Source organism: Scophthalmus maximus, chromosome 18, assembly GCF_022379125.1.
Source record: "Scophthalmus maximus strain ysfricsl-2021 chromosome 18, ASM2237912v1, whole genome shotgun sequence".
Lineage (NCBI taxonomy): Eukaryota > Metazoa > Chordata > Actinopteri > Pleuronectiformes > Scophthalmidae > Scophthalmus > Scophthalmus maximus.
In genome coordinates, this window is record NC_061532.1 from 15,550,532 (window position 1) to 15,568,724 (window position 18,193).

Below are 18,193 nucleotides of genomic sequence, written 5' to 3' on the forward strand. Positions count from 1 at the left end.
TGCCTCTTGAATGCACACTCCTCCTTCCTTCCTCTCTCCTCTCCTCTCCATCCCTCCTCCTCCTCCTCCTCCTCTTGTTCTCTTTCTGATTATCTCCTGATGCCTCTCTGAGCTCTGTCGCTGATAGAGAGTATGCCTGGTTGACACGCCTGGTAATGAGGCTTCTCACACAGATGGCCTCTCCCACCCTCTTCTACTCACTTCTTTCACTCTCTCTCTCACACACACACACACACACACACACACACACACACACACACACACACACACACACACACACACACACACACACACACACACACACACACACACACACACACACACACACACACACACAGTATGCAGAAACACATGCATCCTGATGACAGGCACCCCCGCCCCATCTCCCCCTCTGCAGGGGGTCCAAAGTACTCCTGGGTTAAACAGTAGCTGGAGATGTGTTGAAGAGGATAAATAGAAAAACGCATGACGAGCGATGGATTTGTCTCATCTTCCCGACAACAGTTGCCATCACCAAATCATCTCCACACACACACACACACACACACACACACGCACACACACACGCACACACACACGCACACACACACGCACACACACGTGTGTTCAGACAGCTGCTTCATGCAGGGAACTTTTTCCTTCATGATCAACTGGAAACGTCCAATTCTACACCGTTTTGCTTTTGAACGGGATCATTTGGCTTGTAGCCGCGAGAATCTGTGTTTCTGCGTGAACATTTTGACTCTTACTGGGCTCCGTGTTATATTGATTCTGTTCCCTCTGTCACTCCCAATCTCCGCTGAAGGCTCCGCTGCTCATTTTTCACCGCTGACTGGTGTCGTGGCCCTACCACACACAGAACATAATTAATCTTTCACAGCCGCACAAATAACCAAGTTAAAGATCAGCAGCTCTCTTTATTTCCCCCCCCTTCAATCGCAAATCCAGGATTCAGTTTGATCTTTAAAGGGTTGGTTCACTTTGAATAATAATTATTTAGAAAACAATATTTTCTCATGCAACCCTCATCCAGGCGTGCGCATTGACGTGGTCTTCATTGTGTGTGTTTTCAGATATCCATCTGATATTCTTGCCTGCACAACAATACGATGGAGATTAAACGTAGTTTTGTTCGCGGTGCTCTCTCAGCATTGGAAAGAATAGAGAGAACCGAATATTCAAAATCAATGTTGTCTCTCCCCCCCCGCCCCCCCCCCGAAAACGCTGCAACAACACCCCCGTTGCTCCGGATAATCCACACAAACACGCTGAGCACTTTTCATGGGAACCATTTCTTCTTTTTAGAAAACGGTTCAAACGTACAACTGTGGACGGCGAAGGGCGCCGGTCCGTGTGTTCATCCAGGGAGACGGGAACACGCGGCTGCAGGTCTCAAAATCAAAGGTATATACCTGCATGGCGAGAACCCACGAGCGATGAAAGGGAAAAAATGCCACGAACAGACCATGTGAAATCCAAAACCAGTGTAGCACGTTGTTCAAAGGGGCTCGTACAGATAGTGTTTGCCAAAAAATATCTTTCCTTTACAAACTGAATGGAGCAGAGCCAGGCGGACCTGGAGGTGAAACGTAGGGCTGCAACTGACCATTCATTTCATAACCTATTCATCTCATCGCACCAAAGATATTCAGTTTTCTGTCACAGAGGAGCAAAGAAACCAGAAAATATTCACATTGAAGAAGCTGAAATCAGAGAATATTGACCTTTTTTCCCATAAAAACTACTTGAACCGATTAATCGACTATCAAAATACTGTAGGTGCCGATTAATTTTAGTAATCGATTAACTGTCGCAGCTCTCGTGAGAAACAAAACTCCCTGTGGACGTACACAGAGTTGAGACTAAACGAAAGTTCACACTGGACAATCACAAACTATGTTGGTGAAGCAGTTACTACTGCAAACTAGTACTACTACAACAAAGTACAAAAAAGGTCAACCAAGTGACACCTATGTGTATTAGTCGCCGATGTACAGTTCAGATATATGCCAAAGGCAAGTTCATTTGTATAGCACCATTCACACACAAGGCAACTCAGAGTGCTTTACAGAGGCATTGAATTACATTCAATCAAAGATATTAACATTTAGAATAAAAGCAAAATATTAAGACATTAAACTGAAAGCATTACATTCAAATAGATATTAAAACCACAGCGATAAAACATGATTTTATAGCAATAAAAGTGCATTTAAAAGACAAGAATGAATCATTAAGATTCATTCATAGGAAGGCTGCAGAGAACAACAGTGTTTTCTAGGCCTGATTTGAATGAGCCGAGCGTTTGAGCACATCTCAGGTGTTCAGGAAGTTTGTTCCACAGGTGAGGAACTGTCGCCTTGTCTGCTTCTGGGACCACGCAGTGAACCGGTCTATGTTTATCAATTAATAACCAAAGCATCACAGACACAGACAACAGGCCAAAACCAACTCAAAGTAGTGAACAAAGCGTGTGGCTTTTTCTCATCTTCTGTCACTTCAGGTGAAGGCATGTGGACCCCCACTGACATATACGTTATATTAACGTGATCCACCACACTCACACTTGGCCATATGTGACCCCGACATTTATTGTAAATTGATTGTAAATAGTGGGAATTTTATTTCATTTTATCTTATTATATTTCATTTTATCTTATTATATTTCATTTTATTTTGTCTTATTTTATTTTATTTTATTCAATTTAATTTTATAGTATATTCTTTTTTTTTAATTCTGTGTATAGATGTTAACTGCTAAATGCACTTAACAACACTCAATAAAAAATTCCTTATCTGTAACCTGTTACCTTCCTGTCAATAAAACTGATTGTGATTCTGATTGTGATTGTGATAGTGATTCTGGTTGTGATTCTGATTCTGATTGTGGTTCTGATTCTGATTCTGATTCTGGTTCTGATTCTTGTTCTGATTGTGATTCTGATTTTGGTTCTGGTTCTGATTGTGATTGTGATTCTGATTCTGATTGTGGTTCTGGTTCTGATTCTGATTGTGGTTCTGATTCTGGTTCTGATTGTGGTTCTGATTCTGGTTCTGATTCTGGTTCTGGTTCTGATTCTGATTGTGGTTCTGATTCTGATTCTGATTGTGGTTCTGATTCTGGTTCTGGTTCTGATTCTGATTGTGATTCTGATTCTGATTGTGGTTTTGATTCTGATTGTGATTCTGGTTGTGATTCTGATTGCGATTGTGGTTCTGATTGTGGTTCTGATTCTGGTTGTGATTCTGATTGTGGTTCTGGTTGTGATTGTGGTTGTGATTCTGATTTTGGTTCTGGTTCTGGTTCTGATTCTGACTGTGGTTCTGGTTCTGATTCTGGTTGTGATTGTGGTTCTGATTGTGGTTCTGATTGTGATTCTGATTCTGGTTCTGATTCTGATTGTGGTTCTGGTTCTGGTTGTGATTCTGGTTGTGGTTCTGGTTCTGATTCTGATTGTGGTTCTGATTGTGGTTCTGATTCTGATTGTGATTCTGATTGTGGTTCTGGTTCTGATTCTGATTGTGGTTCTGATTGTGGTTCTGGTTCTGATTCTGATTGTGGTTCTGGTTCTGATTGTGGTTCTGGTTCTGATTCTGATTGTGGTTCTGGTTCTGATTCTGATTGTGGTTCTGGTTCTGATTCTGATGTGATTCTGGTTGTGATTCTGATTGTGGTTCTGGTTCTGATTCTGATGTGATTCTGGTTGTGATTCTGATTGTGGTTCTGGTTGTGGTTCTGGTTCTGATTCTGATGTGATTCTGATGTGATTCTGGTTGTGATTCTGATTGTGGTTCTGGTTGTGATTCTGATGTGATTCTGATTGTGGTTCTGGTTCTGATTCTGATGTGATTCTGGTGTGATTCTGGTTGTGGTTCTGGTTGTGATTCTGATGTGATTCTGATTGTGATTCTGGTTGTGATTCTGATTGTGGTTCTGGTTGTGATTCTGATGTGATTCTGATTGTGATTCTGGTGTGATTCTGGTTGTGATTCTGGTTCTGATTCTGATGTGATTCTGGTTGTGATTCTGATTGTGGTTCTGGTTGTGGTTCTGGTTGTGATTCTGATGTGATTCTGATTGTGATTCTGGTTGTGATTCTGATTGTGGTTCTGGTTGTGATTCTGATGTGATTCTGGTTGTGATTCTGATGTGATTCTGGTGTGATTCTGGTTGTGATTCTGATTGTGATTCTGGTTCTGATTCTGATTCTGATGTGATTCTGATGTGATTCTGGTGTGATTCTGATTGTGATTCTGGTTGTGATTCTGATTGTGGTTCTGGTGTGATTCTGATGTGATTCTGATGTGATTCTGGTTGTGATTCTGATTGTGGTTCTGGTTGTGATTCTGATGTGATTCTGATTGTGGTTCTGGATCTGATTGTGGTTCTGGTTCTGATTCTGATTGTGATTCTGGTTCTGATTCTGATGTGATTCTGATGTGATTCTGATGTGATTCTGGTTGTGATTCTGATGTGATTCTGATTGTGGTTCTGATTCTGATTGTGGTTCTGATTGTGGTTCTGGTTCTGATTGTGATTCTGATTCTGGTGTGATTCTGGTTCTGATTCTGATGTGATTCTGATGTGATTCTGGTGTGATTCTGGTGTGATTCTGGTTGTGATTCTGATTGTGGTTCTGGTGTGATTCTGATTGTGATTCTGATGTGATTCTGGTTGTGATGTGTCGTTCGGTGTGTTTTCTGTGCCCTTGCCTCGTCAACATCTCTGTGAGTGACAGAGAGGAAAGTTGCCAAAGTCGTTCCGTCGCTTCTCGCGGCTGCAGCTCGTCGGCTGATTGGCTCGTTAAGGGCGACGAGCAGCAGCCGGTGAGTGAGGAAGTGAGTGAGTGTATCGACTATGTCTCGTCTGATCGCATCGCATCGATCAGTGTCCGGGTGGACTCACCTCTCTGTTGGCCGCGGCACCACTGCCATAGCAACGCGGCGCTGAACAGCGCGGTGAAGAGGAGTCGCGTCATCTGTTGCGCAATGCTCCAAAAAGAAAAAGAAGCGAACGTCTCGTTGGCGTCGGTGGCACCGCGCGCTGCGGGTCGAGTGTGTTGAGTCTGATGCCAGAGAGGCAAGTTTCCCAGGAGTTGACTTGAAAACTCCCCCCCACACACACTTTCTCCTCCTCCTCCTCCCCCTCTCTTCTCCCCAGGGTCAAACCAAGAGCAGAGGGGAGTGACACAGCATGGACAAAGATAGTAGAGAGATCGATCGATCGATTGATCGATACCGATACGTAGATGGTAGGTCGGCGTTTTCTGATGCATTTAGGTGAAACCAGTATTTTTAAGTTTTAGCAGGTTCATCCTAAGCTAACCATAGATGGATAGATGGATAGATGGATAGATAGATAAATAAATGGATAGATAGATAGATAGATAGATAGATAGATAGACAGATAGATAGATAGACGGGTAGATAGATAGATAGATAGATAGGTGGGTAGCTAGCTCGGTAGATAGATAGATAGATAGATAGATCAATACCGTACATAGATGGGTAGATAGATAGATAGATAGCTGGGTAGAAAGATAGATAGATGGATAGATAGATAGATAGATCAATACCGTACATAGATGGGTAGATAGATAGATAGATAGCTGGGTAGAAAGATAGATAGATGGATAGATAGATAGATAGATCAATACCGTACATAGATGGGTAGATAGATAGATAGATAGCTGGGTAGAAAGATAGATAGATGGATAGATAGATAGATAGATAAATCAATACCGATACATAGATGGGTAGGTAGGTGTTTTTCTGATGCATTTAGGTGAAACCAGTATTTTTCGGTTTTAGCAGGTTCATCCTAAGCTAACCATAGATAGATAGATGGATAGATAGATAGATAGATAGATAGATAAATAAATAGATAGATGGATAGATAGATAGATAGATAGATCAATACCGATACATAGAAGGGTAGGTAGGTGTTTTTCTGATGCATTTAGATGAAATTACTAGGTTCATCCTAAACTCACCATTGTAAGCAAACTAGAACTGGATCCATAAAGGTTGGGTTTTTAAAGCATATACTTCAGCTTTGACTCCTATACGTGCAAAGTATAATGGGCAGGAAATGGGGAAAAAAAGTAGAAGAGCGTAAAAGAACTGAATGCAGCAGCACAGAGCACTTCAGAAGTGAGCGGAGCGGAACGGAGCAGGGTGGAGAAAAAGTTGGACAGAAGTTTTGGTCCAGTTGAGTCCAGCCATGTAACATGCACCTCTGTTCTATGGCTCCTCCTGCTGCCGTGCACAACTCACCACACTCTGGGGGCAAAACGTGGTGAGGATCCTCAGACAGTACAGGCAGATGCAGAAACAGTTGAACTGAATGAACAACTCTAATGAACAGATTCAAAACTAGGTGTGAAATGAGGTTGAAAGTGAAGTGGTGAATAACAGGAAGCAAATATGGCCTATTGATAACTATCAGAAAACAACCACTTAAGTCTCCATTAGAGCCTCGGGATTATATAATATACATTTATATCATCTCATTCAGCAAACAATAAAAAGGGATTAAACCAAGTTTTGCCCTCCACTTCATTACTGAGTGGACTTATCTGCCACGCAGGCCTTTATCGCTGTTTACTGCTTCACTCTTGAGAACACTGGCGTATTAAAATGTCACAGTTCACCAACTTGTCAATCACTTCACACACCTGTTTTTATGAAATGGTGTATGTGTGTGTGGACAGGGACTTTTTTTTTTTTTTTTGCATGATTGTGTTTATGCATCCAGTGTCAAGTGCTACCCCCAAACCCCTCAGAGCTCCGGAGGCAGAGAGGCTGACTCGTTCGACAGTGCGGCTGAAGATGGGCTCTCCTCCCTGGACTCGGAGCTTCGGGCAGCCCTGGAGTGCTGCTGGGTCTCTGTGGGGCTGGGCCACGTCCAGGCTACATCTCGGTCGGACAACCAGGTGAGTCACATCACGGGATGTATACATTTCTAGATTTACCTTTATCTTGGATTTACATATAGAAATGACTATGAACATATGATATGAGTAGGTGCATTATCATCAGCAATGGTCTCGTGTTCATTTTTAACATAATTCTATATATATATACGATTTTTGAACATAAATATTTAATATTCATTGATTAATATTTTCTTGAAAAAACGTCTTGTACTGATATGGATGAGGCATTTTTTAGATATTTTTTTAAATAACCATTTTTGTTCTTAAAACATAATTAAATGCCTCTTTATATATAATATTATTAGCTGTTTTTGATTGAATTTAATACCAAGATGTTGTACCGATATGAGTGAGTGATGAGGCTGAAAGCAGACACTCAGTGTGACACATTTTGTGTGACACAAAAACAATATTGTTCATTAATGTTGTTACAAGACCTCAAAAGTTCAAACATTGTTTTTCATCTGCAGGTTCTGTCATCAGGACGAGGAGATGCTGGTTCTGACCCACAATGATGAGTTGAACCGAACCTATGGTGAGGACAGTCGATTGCCTTCTTTTGACCACATCACAAACAGAAATACAAAGCCCGATGACACCAGAGTAAACAAAACTTCATTTAGGCACCACAGCCTGTCTGTTACTGAGCGGGGCTCCCCCACTGTGACTGAGAGACCAGCTCCGACAGGATCCAGCAGCGCCTCATGGCGCGACCGTCCAGCTTTCAAAGAAACCCGAGCTACTGTGATCTCCACTGGGCCCAGGACCGTCACCGTAACGTCAGCGGTTTCCAGTGCAGACTCCGCGTGGTTCAAAGCACAGAGATCCTCTGAGATGCCATCGGACAAGATGGGAAGCAGCAGCGAGGAGAACCTGAGCTTCGACCAGAAGAAGGGTAACAAGAGCGGACCCTACGGGATGGACGGACCGCTCAAAGGGGATGTACACAAGCAGAGACTCTCTGAAGACGGAGAGGAGAAATGGGAAGGAAAGGAAAGTGCGGAGGGGACGTCTCAGTTCCGCACCAGTCTGGACGAAGAGAGAGCAGCGATGAGTTTGGCGGATTCGTTTCCGAGCGCCACTGTCGGCACCACTGGTCTGAATCCCTCTCCCACCATAACCGCCTGGGAGGCCGGCTGGAACGTGACAAATGCCATACAGGTACACTCATACAGTAGATGTGCATGGTCAGAATTTGGGTTTTTTTCATGCGTAAGGGAATAGAATAACAAATAATATTTAAATGTAACTACAACGCTTGAGCTCATTAACCCAAATTAAAAAAATTAAACACCATTATTCAGACGGGAAGACGTGATCTTACTTTCCAGGCAGCCATGTCATGTGACTCCTGCGGCTTTCAGACATGCGCTGAAGTCTGGACCTTTTTCTGAACTTTTCCAGAGGAGCTGTACTGTACATTTTGCTCCACACATTTTCTGGAACTCTTCCTGCCAGGCCCTTAGGAAAATCTCCAGAAAAATATCATAGTGAGCCCATGTGAGAATACAGAAGGAAAATCTCGTCTGACCTGGACAATCTCCTCTTTTTCGAATGAGAAGGGAAAAATCCAGAAAAGGTCCAGGCCCAATTTTCCGGACATTATCCGGAGTTCATGTCTAAAAAAGAGTTTTTGATCCCTGCTTCTTTTAGAGAAAAACACGTCTACCAATTGAATGTGCTGCATCCAGTGTGGAGAATGACTTTATTGACTATTCAACAAACCTCCTCCACAAGAGTAAACAGTGAATATTTTTTATTAATTATAAGATAATAATAATAATGTTGGCTCAGCGTTTTGTTTCGGCGCCAAGCTGCACACCACATTCAGAAAGCATTAAGCTTGTAGCCCATTTAATCCTCTCCCGTTGTTTTAACATTACTACACCATGTTTTGTGCTCTCGCAGGCTGTTTGTCATACTCTCTCCAGTCTCCATAATCAAATAAAATGTGAATCAAATTATTTAAAGGGAGAAAAAAAAGGGGGGGGGGGGAAGCTGCCGGTCACAGTGTGTTCGCGTGGCGGTAATGCTAATAGCTTATTATGCCGTAAATGCCGGGCCGTATTCAGCCGCTGCGCTCATGTAAATGTGTTCTTTCACTGAATAACTGTAGTGTGATTGAGCAGCTTCACTGGCTCCACGGAGAATACGTAATGATATCAGGGTGTCAATACAGTGCACACACACACACACACACACACACATATATGCGCGCACATGCTGACAAATGAAGACATGTGCACGCAAAAATTATTCCTTCTGGGAAATTAGGTGAATTTGCATCTAATGCTTTTGTGATCGTAATAAACATACAGATTTTGAATCACAACACAAACACGTATTAGATAAACAAGTATTTGTTCTTGGTTTATTGATGCTAGTCTAACTGTCTCAGTTCCAGGATCCCCCCCCCCCCCCACCCCCAGTTTTCATTAGAGACCAAACGAAGCACAGACACGTGATTAAAAAAAAATGAGATCATGATATATTCCAATGTGATTTAAATTGCAGATTCGAATCAATGCAGTGTTGCTTTCGTTACGTCAGTGCTTCAAGCCACAGTATATTACACTGTATTTATTTGTCCTTAAAACAAGGCTGCAATATGAACAATAATCACAGCATAGCAACGGAGAGTCTTCATAACCTCAGACACTGGAGGATGACCACATTGGACTGATGCAAGATGCAGAATGTGTCCGATGTATAAACACCTATCAGTGTTACCAAGGCGGATCCCTTTGTCAAGGGGCTAACAGATGTTTTAATAATGGGGTGGGAAAAAGATCAGCGGTTTTATCTCATATCAAGGCTATAAAGGAAAATATGTGTTTTCCACGGGTGGTTTATTGATGCCAATATAACTGACTGTCTGCCAGCTTAATAAAGTTTTAATAAGAGAGCAACTTTGCTGCCAGAAATGCAAAAAAACTGCTCCCACTCGCGAAGGCTTGGGAATATTATGAAACTCGGTTTGAATTCCAAGCCGACTGTTAATGAGGCGGCTCCAGTGTGTGTGTCTTCATCGCACGTCGAAAGAATCTAATATTAATTGATAATATTGAGCCATTTTTTGAGGGACTGTCTGTTTGTGAGTTACATTTTGACCTTGAACTGGGTTGAAAGTTGTAAAAATACGACTTTCTAATCGAAACACAAGCCACGGGGAAATAAAGAATGTCCCCAGTTTGTTCTGGAGAGATTACTGAAGTTTGGTTTGTCATCCCAAGAACCTGGCAAAAGGTAAGATTTAGGAAACCTATAAGTTAATGCTATTACAAAAGTACACTTTTGTCATCATCATCATCACTGAAAGCTCATCAGAAGTGTCAGTGAAGCAGCATCAATAATCATGTTTTGGTAATCTTTATATTCACTCAATATGGTTTCATAAACTACAAGTAGCTGTTGGCCTAATCTTCATTTACCACAGTATTCGCATTAAAACAACATAAAACCCAATAACATTTGAATCATTTAAATCACAGCATATTTACATGTTAATTGAAATCATAGTGTAGCATTTATACAATTTCAGAAAATACAGTAGAAAAATGCCCTTTATAATACCCCCGTGTTCCCAAGGTGACACATTTCTATTACTTGTTTTGTCCATCCAACATACAGTACCAATGCTCAAAGATATTCAATCATATGTGACACTGAAAAGTGTTTTTAACATTTGACGTTTGGCATTTTGTCGACGAAAAAAATCACGAGTAATAAATTACCAGAGAAGTTGATGCCAGTCAATCAAGAAATATATATTTTTGAATGTAGTAAGAATTTCAATCATCGTCAACCTTTTATACAATATGATACTTTTCATATTCATGCAACAAAGACAGTGATTCAATACATTTGATTGTCCACCATGAGAGGGTTAAGAAACCAAAACACAACTTGGACGAAATGTAACTTTGATTAAACTTGTGAAGTTACAAAATTTGTCGCGGCTTTAAAAAGTGACTTGGTGTTATCTAAATGTCAAACCTGCCTGATTCTACTTGCGGCTGCTCCCCCCTAATCCCCTCAAGGTGGAGGGGGGGGGGGGGGGACATTTCTCCATCACTTTTCGTGAACGGGGGCATGTGCATGCATAAAATATTGTGCATGACCTCGAGGGCGGTATAGTTGAAATCCTGCGCCAGGGAAGTCCAGAGAGCGGCGGTGAATATGTAATGTGTGTCGCCAAAGAAACCCTCGCTGCTTGGTGGCCCGCTGAAAAAAATACATATATATATATATATATATATATATATATATACATATAGTATATGAAAAAAAAGAGCATAAGTGCTCGGTCAATACGGCCTGAATAAGCAGAATTTAAAGGGGTCAGACTGTGGCAGATAAGGTTCTGAAAAGAATCATCTTTTTTTTGATGCATCTCCTTCAAAGCCAATCAGGGTTTTCTCACCTCCCTCCGTTGTGTCCCCTTTGTGATTGGGAGCCCGTTCAGGTTGTGCTCGGAGTAGCCAATGAGGAATTAGCTGGCAAAAACACAGAGGAAAGGAGAGAGAGCGGAGGGACAGAGAGAGAGAGAGGAGATGCAATCCGATGCTTGAGCGTCAGATTTCCCTCAAACTGCTTTCATCCCCAGCAGCTCCATTTGAACATCAAAGCTCTACCAGCATATGCCTAACAGACACCAGTCACAAAATAGTGACTTGAAAGCGAGAGAATGTGCACTTGTCTGTTTATGCCTCCCCAGTGTGTGTGTGTGTGTGTGTGTGTGTGTGTGTGTGTGTGTGTGTGTGTGTGTGCGTGTGTGTGTGTGCGTGTGTGTGTGCGTGTGTGTGTGCGTCTCTCTGTGTCTCCCCATGTTCCAACATTTAAAACACAGCAGCTCCACCAAAGTAGCTTGTTGTCGCCTCTGATGTCGTCCTCCTTCAACCTCCTGCTCTCCAGCCACCAGGTCCCACCTCTCCTTCCTCCTTCTCCCCTCTCTGTTCCCTCCTCTCCCTCCCTCTCCATTCTCTCTCTCTTTGGCACTCACCGACCTCCTCCCTTGGTGACGGGCCAGAGCCCGACTCTTCTCCTCCTCCTGCTCCTGCTGGTCTCCCCTCATCCTCCAACTCTCCGGGCGTCATGCCAAAACTCTGGTCCCACCTCCTCCTCGTCCGACCATGCACGGTTCTTTCTTCTTCCTTTCCTCCTCAGCCGTCGTCCTTATTGTTTTTTTCCCTCCATTCAATTTTTTGGGAATTATGACATTTCACAAAATGTTCAACAGATTTCTTTTTTTTCCATCTCTTTACCCAAATTCTTTTTTACAGATCTTCCTTTCCCCTACCTTCTTTCTGCACTGGATTTTGTTTTCTCTTTGTTTGTTTTAAGGTTTATTGCATAGTTTGTATTCACATTGTATATAATACTTTGCTACTGTGATGTATGTAAATGCTTTTGTACTCTCAACAACTGCATAGCACATGTACATGTATGGAGTTCGCTGGCTCCACCACTGTGCAGTGGGAGGTCAGTTCAGGACCTGGAGACCCAGTACACACCACACAAACACACACTTACGTTTAAATATAGTACACAATTATAATTTTGATCTTTAAATCCTTTTTTTAAGATTATATCTCTTTGTCTTATTGTTATTTTTCATCAATTTCTACCGTGCGCTCTCCTTTTCAGCACCTATCTGAAAGAGGAACAAGTCGCTTTTTGCTGAGGGTTTTTTTTGATAACATGACAGTAGAGGCAGGGAACTCAGCGATGGAGAGGAGGTAATGACTTGCTACCAAGGTTCACCATCAGAATGAAAACCAGAAATCATGATCTACGAGGCAACTTTTTGGAGACAACGTTTTTTCATGTTTTCCTCACTAATCTCTTAAAAGCTTCTTCTTTCTTTCCCTCTCTCCTCTTCTTCCCCTCAGGGCATCTTTGTGTTGGGTTTACCCTTTGCCCTGGTCCAGTCAGGCTACGTGGGTCTGGTTCTGTTGGTTCTGTCAGCATGGGTCTGTAACCACACGGGGAGGATCCTGGTGGCCTGTCTATATGAAGAGGAACAGAGGTGGGTCTTCCCATTTACTCAAGTCATTTGGTCTCAGTTATCTAACTACAATATCATAATCATGGTGGCAATTGTCTGATTAATTATTTTTTTTACACGAAAGCTCTTTCATCCTTTGACTGACAGCTGAGATGTTTTATCATACATGTACGTTTTTCTGTTGCATACCAGTGCATTGATCCATCCCTGTCGTCTTCTGGTGTCACAAATACAAACCATGTGGGGGTTAAAAGAAAATGAAAGATGCATACACACACAAAAAGAAAGAAGAATCGAAAGAAATCCCACATGACATCATCACATACAGATACTATTGCATATCTATAAATTGACTCGATAAAGAACTTTTGTTCTCTTCTCCCAGGCTCTCTCCAGATAACAGGCTAATTTATGCATTTTATATGTAAATAGCCAACTAAGTCTTTGTGCATTAGCCATATTTAAAGCCATATTTTATCTTAGGAAACAGAGCATCACGCAGTTCACAATAAAAGATACAGTCAAACAAATTAAACAGATTTTCTACATCATAGACAGCACATTGCACAAATCTGCTTTTCATCCTCGAAATTAATGTTTCGTCCAGTTTCCACAGTCAAACGTAAAATACCTGATCTCAGCTATGAAACTTTGTCAAATCTTTCTTCCAAAAGGTCACCTGACCAAGTTTGAGCTTGTTCAGATGGAGCTCTCATCCGTTTTCTCTTCATTCGCAATGGCGACCATCATTTCTGACAACAGAGTCAATCTCATTTCAATCTATTTCATTCGGGTGGATTTAAACCCAATTTCATCATGTGCACGGAGCGGAGAGTTTTCCAGACTCCGCTAAGAGAAATTCGAGGGATAAACTGAGACTCAGAAGCGGAGAAACTCACAGGAGGTTCAAAACGGCGATGTCTGCCTCGAGTTAGAGGTCATACTGTACGCGAGTAGTCAATCCTGCACAGGGGGAAAAAAACAACAACAGCAAGACAGGTAGCAGGCAAAAAAACAAATCACAAAGCAAAGTCGCAGAGCATCGCAGCAAACATGTGGACAAAGTCTGGAAAGCGATGCACATATGAGGAGATATAAAAGACAATGGGGTTTATAAAAACGGGAAAGACTGACGGGAAACAACAGTGGCAGGGAATGTGATTGGACAAAGGGGAAAATGATCAAGAGAGAGAGAATCAATTACCACGGGATGTAACAAGAAATGTGACTATGTTGTGTTCTGATAGGTTTTCACCCTGTGTGATTTCAATTATATATTACCAGCTGTACAAGCACCTCATCATAATCACTCAAAACACGTGATGAGTCCAAGCTTCAACCCAGCTAATAAAATAAAAAATGAAATATGACATTTTCTGGGATATATACATTCAGAATATGCTTAATAGTTCAAAGACAAGACGCTGGAGCAGTGACAATGGTCAAAAAAGGGAATTTGTATCATGCACATGTTCCTCATAGTTTGAAGTTGTTTGTGTCTTGCAGTGGGGGGTCAAAGGTCAGAGTTCGGCACAGCTACCAGGACGTGGTGGAGGCCTGCTGCAAAGGGCTGTGGCCACACTGGCCTGGACTGGGAGGGTGGATGGTGAATGTGGCTCAGGTATCACACACACACACCACACATGAGTGTAAACCAACGCACGCGTCCTTCTTTATTCTGCAAATCAGAAAATGTTTTGTCTTAAACAAGAGAACAATCTTCAAATTTTTGGGATAAGTGTCAGTACCTTGAAATACTGTGGAACACTCTGCTATTGAGAGCATTTGAGAGTAACCTGTGAAATTACATCATTCTTTTGGATCCTTACATTGAAATAATATGATTTATGGATTTAATCCCAGACTACTTAACATGCCTCGATTCCTCTAACATTGTTTATGATTAAAGATTTACAGTATCGATAAGAAATGTGTTTTGTGTCCCACAATATACAGTGAATGTATGAAAGAAACATATTTGCTCCTTTCTTTCTCTCTCCCCCAGGTCGTTGAACTGTTGATGACCTGTACCCTGTATCTGGTCGTCTCCACCAGTCTGTTGTCTGACAGTTTGGCAGGATTGGCCGTTCCTCGGTTGGTGTGTTCTCTGGCCTCGCTGGTCTTCCTGCTGCCCTGCCTGCTGCTGACCGACCTCAGACCAGTGTCCACGCTCAGCCTGCTCTGCTCGCTGGCTCACATACTGATCAGGTGACCGGAAATAAGCAGTGAATCGATGCTCTCATCTCATCTGGGAATCACCCTCAGGAGTAAAAGACGCATCAATTGTTGCACACACGTTGAATGGTGATGGTAAATTGCATCTAGTTTTGAGGGACATATCAAAACGTTGTTGTCATCGCAGTTGGTTTTTATTTGTTCCACAACAATAACAGCTGAGATGTTTTCGTCAAAAATAACGGCTAAACATAAACTAAATGCTTCCAATTTTGGAATTTCCTTATTAAGAGAATCAACGCCCACTCCTGAAGACTCAAGAATATGTTTTTTCCTCTCCTTCTGTGTTTGTCTCTGACCCTGTGTCAGCCTGATGGTCATGCTGTACTGTCTGAGTCTGTCCGGCAGCTGGTCCTGGTCCTCTCTGTCTCTGTCCGTGGACCCCGAGGACTTCCTCGTCTCGGTGGGCGTCATCATCTTCTCCTACACCTCGCAGATCTTCCTCCCGCCTCTAGAGGGCAGCATGGAGGACCGAGGGCAGTTTAATGCCATGCTGGGTTGGACCCACGGTGCTGCCTGCATCATGAAAACCACGTTTTCTTTACTGGTTGGTTATATATATATATGTATCAACCTTACAAAAGTGTCATGTTTCCTCATGTAAATTATGGATAAAAGTGAATTAAGAGATTTAAAAGTCCAAGATGATGATGATCCTGCTAGAACAGGAATTTCAAAAAAATTAGTGTATGTGCCTGAGGTTTTCTACTTGAAACCAGCTGGTTCTAATTGTCTGCATAAATAAGGGAGAAGCAAATGGAGTGATTGATTGACTGATGGTATCGGTTGTTTTCTTTCTTCATTAGGCCGTGTTGACCTGGGGCGAGGAGACCACTGAGGTCATCACAGATAACCTGCCCTCTGACCTTCGACCCTTGGTCAACCTGTGTCTGTTGGCGAAGGCCCTGCTGTCCTACCCCCTGCCGTTCTACGCCGCAGCTGAAATACTACAGGCCTGTCTGCTGAAAGGTGAAGGAAAGAAAATCTGCGTTAAATGGAGCTTTACTTTAGTTGCATCATCCGCTAAACAGTCTCAGCGGAGACATTGACATACTGGACCCTCACTTAATTAAGATAAAATTACATTACTTCATTAAAAACCATACAAACCAAGAACTAACAACCTACAACTCAGGAAATCTGCAAATATCACAGGCTGCGTATTTCCATTTTTGGAGCTGAGTGATCAGGGAAACTACTGTAATGTGTTGACTGACGACACACGTGTCACCGTGGCTGAACTTTTCACAGTTATTGACTGTCAACATTCATGAAGTCATCAGATTAGTGCATTTCCTTTTAACCCCCGGGGAACGATGTAATGTAGTTTCATGACAAATGGTTTCACTGGGCAAAAAAAGAAACTGACAAAAATAAACGAAAAATGACATTTAAAGCTCTGCAGTCCTCGACTGTATCTTTTAAAAAGAGAATCGTGAATTCTTACAGTAGATAATGTTTTTGATTGGTGCTTGTGCCATTTCAATAAATGATGTCATAATGGAAATAAGGGCTTTCTTAGTTTTAAGGTTGGAGGCATCTCTGCACACATTCAATCAGAAAACAATGAGTCAGAACGGAGCGACCCACAAACAGAAGTTGATTGCAGTGTCAACACAAACTCGTCTCCTCTTCCATTTGTCTCCAGACTCCGCTCGCGCGTTGGACTGCCAACGCGAAGGTCGAGGCGTGTCTCGTCCCGCCCTGCTGGTCCGCGGCGCCCTGCTGATGACATCATACCTGCTGGCCCTGCTGGTGCCCAGGTTTTCCCTGTTGATGGGCCTGACGGGCAGCGTGACCGGGGCGGCCATGACGTTCATACTGCCGTGCCTGTTCCACCTCCGACTGCACTGGGGCCGCCTCGCTTTGGGGGAGCGGCTGATGGATGTGGCTATATTGAGTGTAGGGGTCGTCTGCAGCGTGTCTGGTGTGATTTGTTCAGTGAAAAGACTGGTGGGGGGACTGTAGGGAGGGGAAGGTGGATGGGTGAATGGAAAGTGGACGGGTCAAATTGGCCACTTTAACAGACGACTGACGCTTCTATTTTCTACACAGTACAATGAAAAGCACAGAACCACATGTTGTTTCCATGACAAGGTCAAGAATTTACTGGTGTTTTATTTAGAATTTTATAATTATTTTCTGACAATCTTGTCGCCCCCCCCCACACACACACACACACATTCATTGTTGATAATAAACATTATACCTTAACATGACATACTGCAGTGGTATAATTAGGGTGATTTCCTGTAGTTACCATGGTGAAATATTACATATTGATGTGCGTGATGGGAGAATCAATCAACAATATGAAATTAAAGTCAACCTCCTGTTTCTATACGCTTCTCATCGATTTTTTTCCCGACACCACGGGGGATGTTTGTGTCATTCTATTAACCAAACCATCAAAACTCTAAAAGTCCATTTCTCCACACTGTCTTGTTTGTGAGAGGAAGAAAATAAAGACATCTTTTTTCTTTTTCTTTTAAATTGCCTTGGACGCCAAAGGACGGAGTTGTTTTCTTTCAATAAGAGATTGTCCTAAAGTTGCACAAACAACGTCCAAAATATCCCCGGGTTTTTTTTCAGAATATGGAGTTTTTGCTACACGTGCACAAATTCGACACTGACCCATGAAAAGAACATATTTGGTCAGACAAGATAATTATGGCCATTAGTGGAACAAGTATGAGCAACAACTCAACTCATTCTGTTTTTGGATGATTTAATGTTAAGGTGAACGTGTTTCCCTGCAGTTCTCTCTGTGTTGTGAATGTATGAATTCTTATCACGGCTGTGAAAATGATCTAATTAGGCGTCCGGGGAAATAAACATTAAAAACTATGAATTATCTTCTCCCCTGAGCTAGAGACGATTGAGAAGATTGTTTCTTATCTCGTGTCTAATGTTCAAATATGTATGGAGGGTGTGTGTGTGTGTGTGTGTGTGTGTGTGTGTGTGTGTGTGTGTGTGTGTGTGTGTGTGTGTGTGTGTGTGTGTGTGTGTGTGT

General features: G+C 42.3%; 2 protein-coding genes across 13 annotated transcripts in view; one reads left to right on the forward strand and one right to left on the reverse strand.

Moving 5' to 3' along the window:
- lama2 (laminin, alpha 2) overlaps positions 1-5,124 on the reverse strand; it is a 150,204-nt gene extending 145,080 nt beyond the window's left edge. For 6 of the 10 annotated variants that reach the window (XM_047328519.1, XM_047328518.1, XM_047328516.1 and 3 more), the window contains exon 1: positions 4,907-5,119. In XM_047328519.1, coding sequence (XP_047184475.1) covers positions 4,907-4,979 — 73 coding nt within the window. In that variant the 5' untranslated portion in view covers positions 4,980-5,119. Of the gene's footprint in view, positions 1-4,906 lie in introns of all 10 variants that reach the window. The other 4 variants (XM_047328521.1, XM_047328522.1, XM_047328517.1 and 1 more) reach the window with 3 other exon arrangements.
- Positions 5,125-5,137: 13 nt separating this feature from the next.
- On the forward strand, positions 5,138-17,828 carry si:dkey-126h10.1 (vesicular inhibitory amino acid transporter). 3 transcript variants are annotated; one of them, XM_035616747.2, is made up of 10 exons: positions 5,138-5,252; positions 6,786-6,935; positions 7,409-7,473; positions 7,562-8,099; positions 12,830-12,966; positions 14,452-14,566; positions 14,951-15,153; positions 15,490-15,727; positions 15,987-16,149; positions 16,829-17,828. In XM_035616747.2, exons 4-10 carry the CDS (start codon positions 7,773-7,775, stop codon positions 17,146-17,148), a joined length of 1,503 nt encoding a protein of 500 aa, XP_035472640.2. In that variant the 5' UTR covers positions 5,138-5,252; positions 6,786-6,935; positions 7,409-7,473; positions 7,562-7,772; the 3' UTR covers positions 17,149-17,828. The 3 variants fall into 3 exon arrangements, with proteins under 3 accessions (XP_035472640.2, XP_035472641.2, XP_035472642.2); XM_035616748.2 differs by lacking the exon at positions 5,138-5,252 and having other exon boundaries at positions 6,129-6,935; XM_035616749.2 differs by lacking the exons at positions 5,138-5,252; positions 6,786-6,935; positions 7,409-7,473; positions 7,562-8,099 and adding an exon at positions 11,477-11,859 and having other exon boundaries at positions 16,829-17,820.
- Positions 17,829-18,193: the final 365 nt, after the last annotated feature.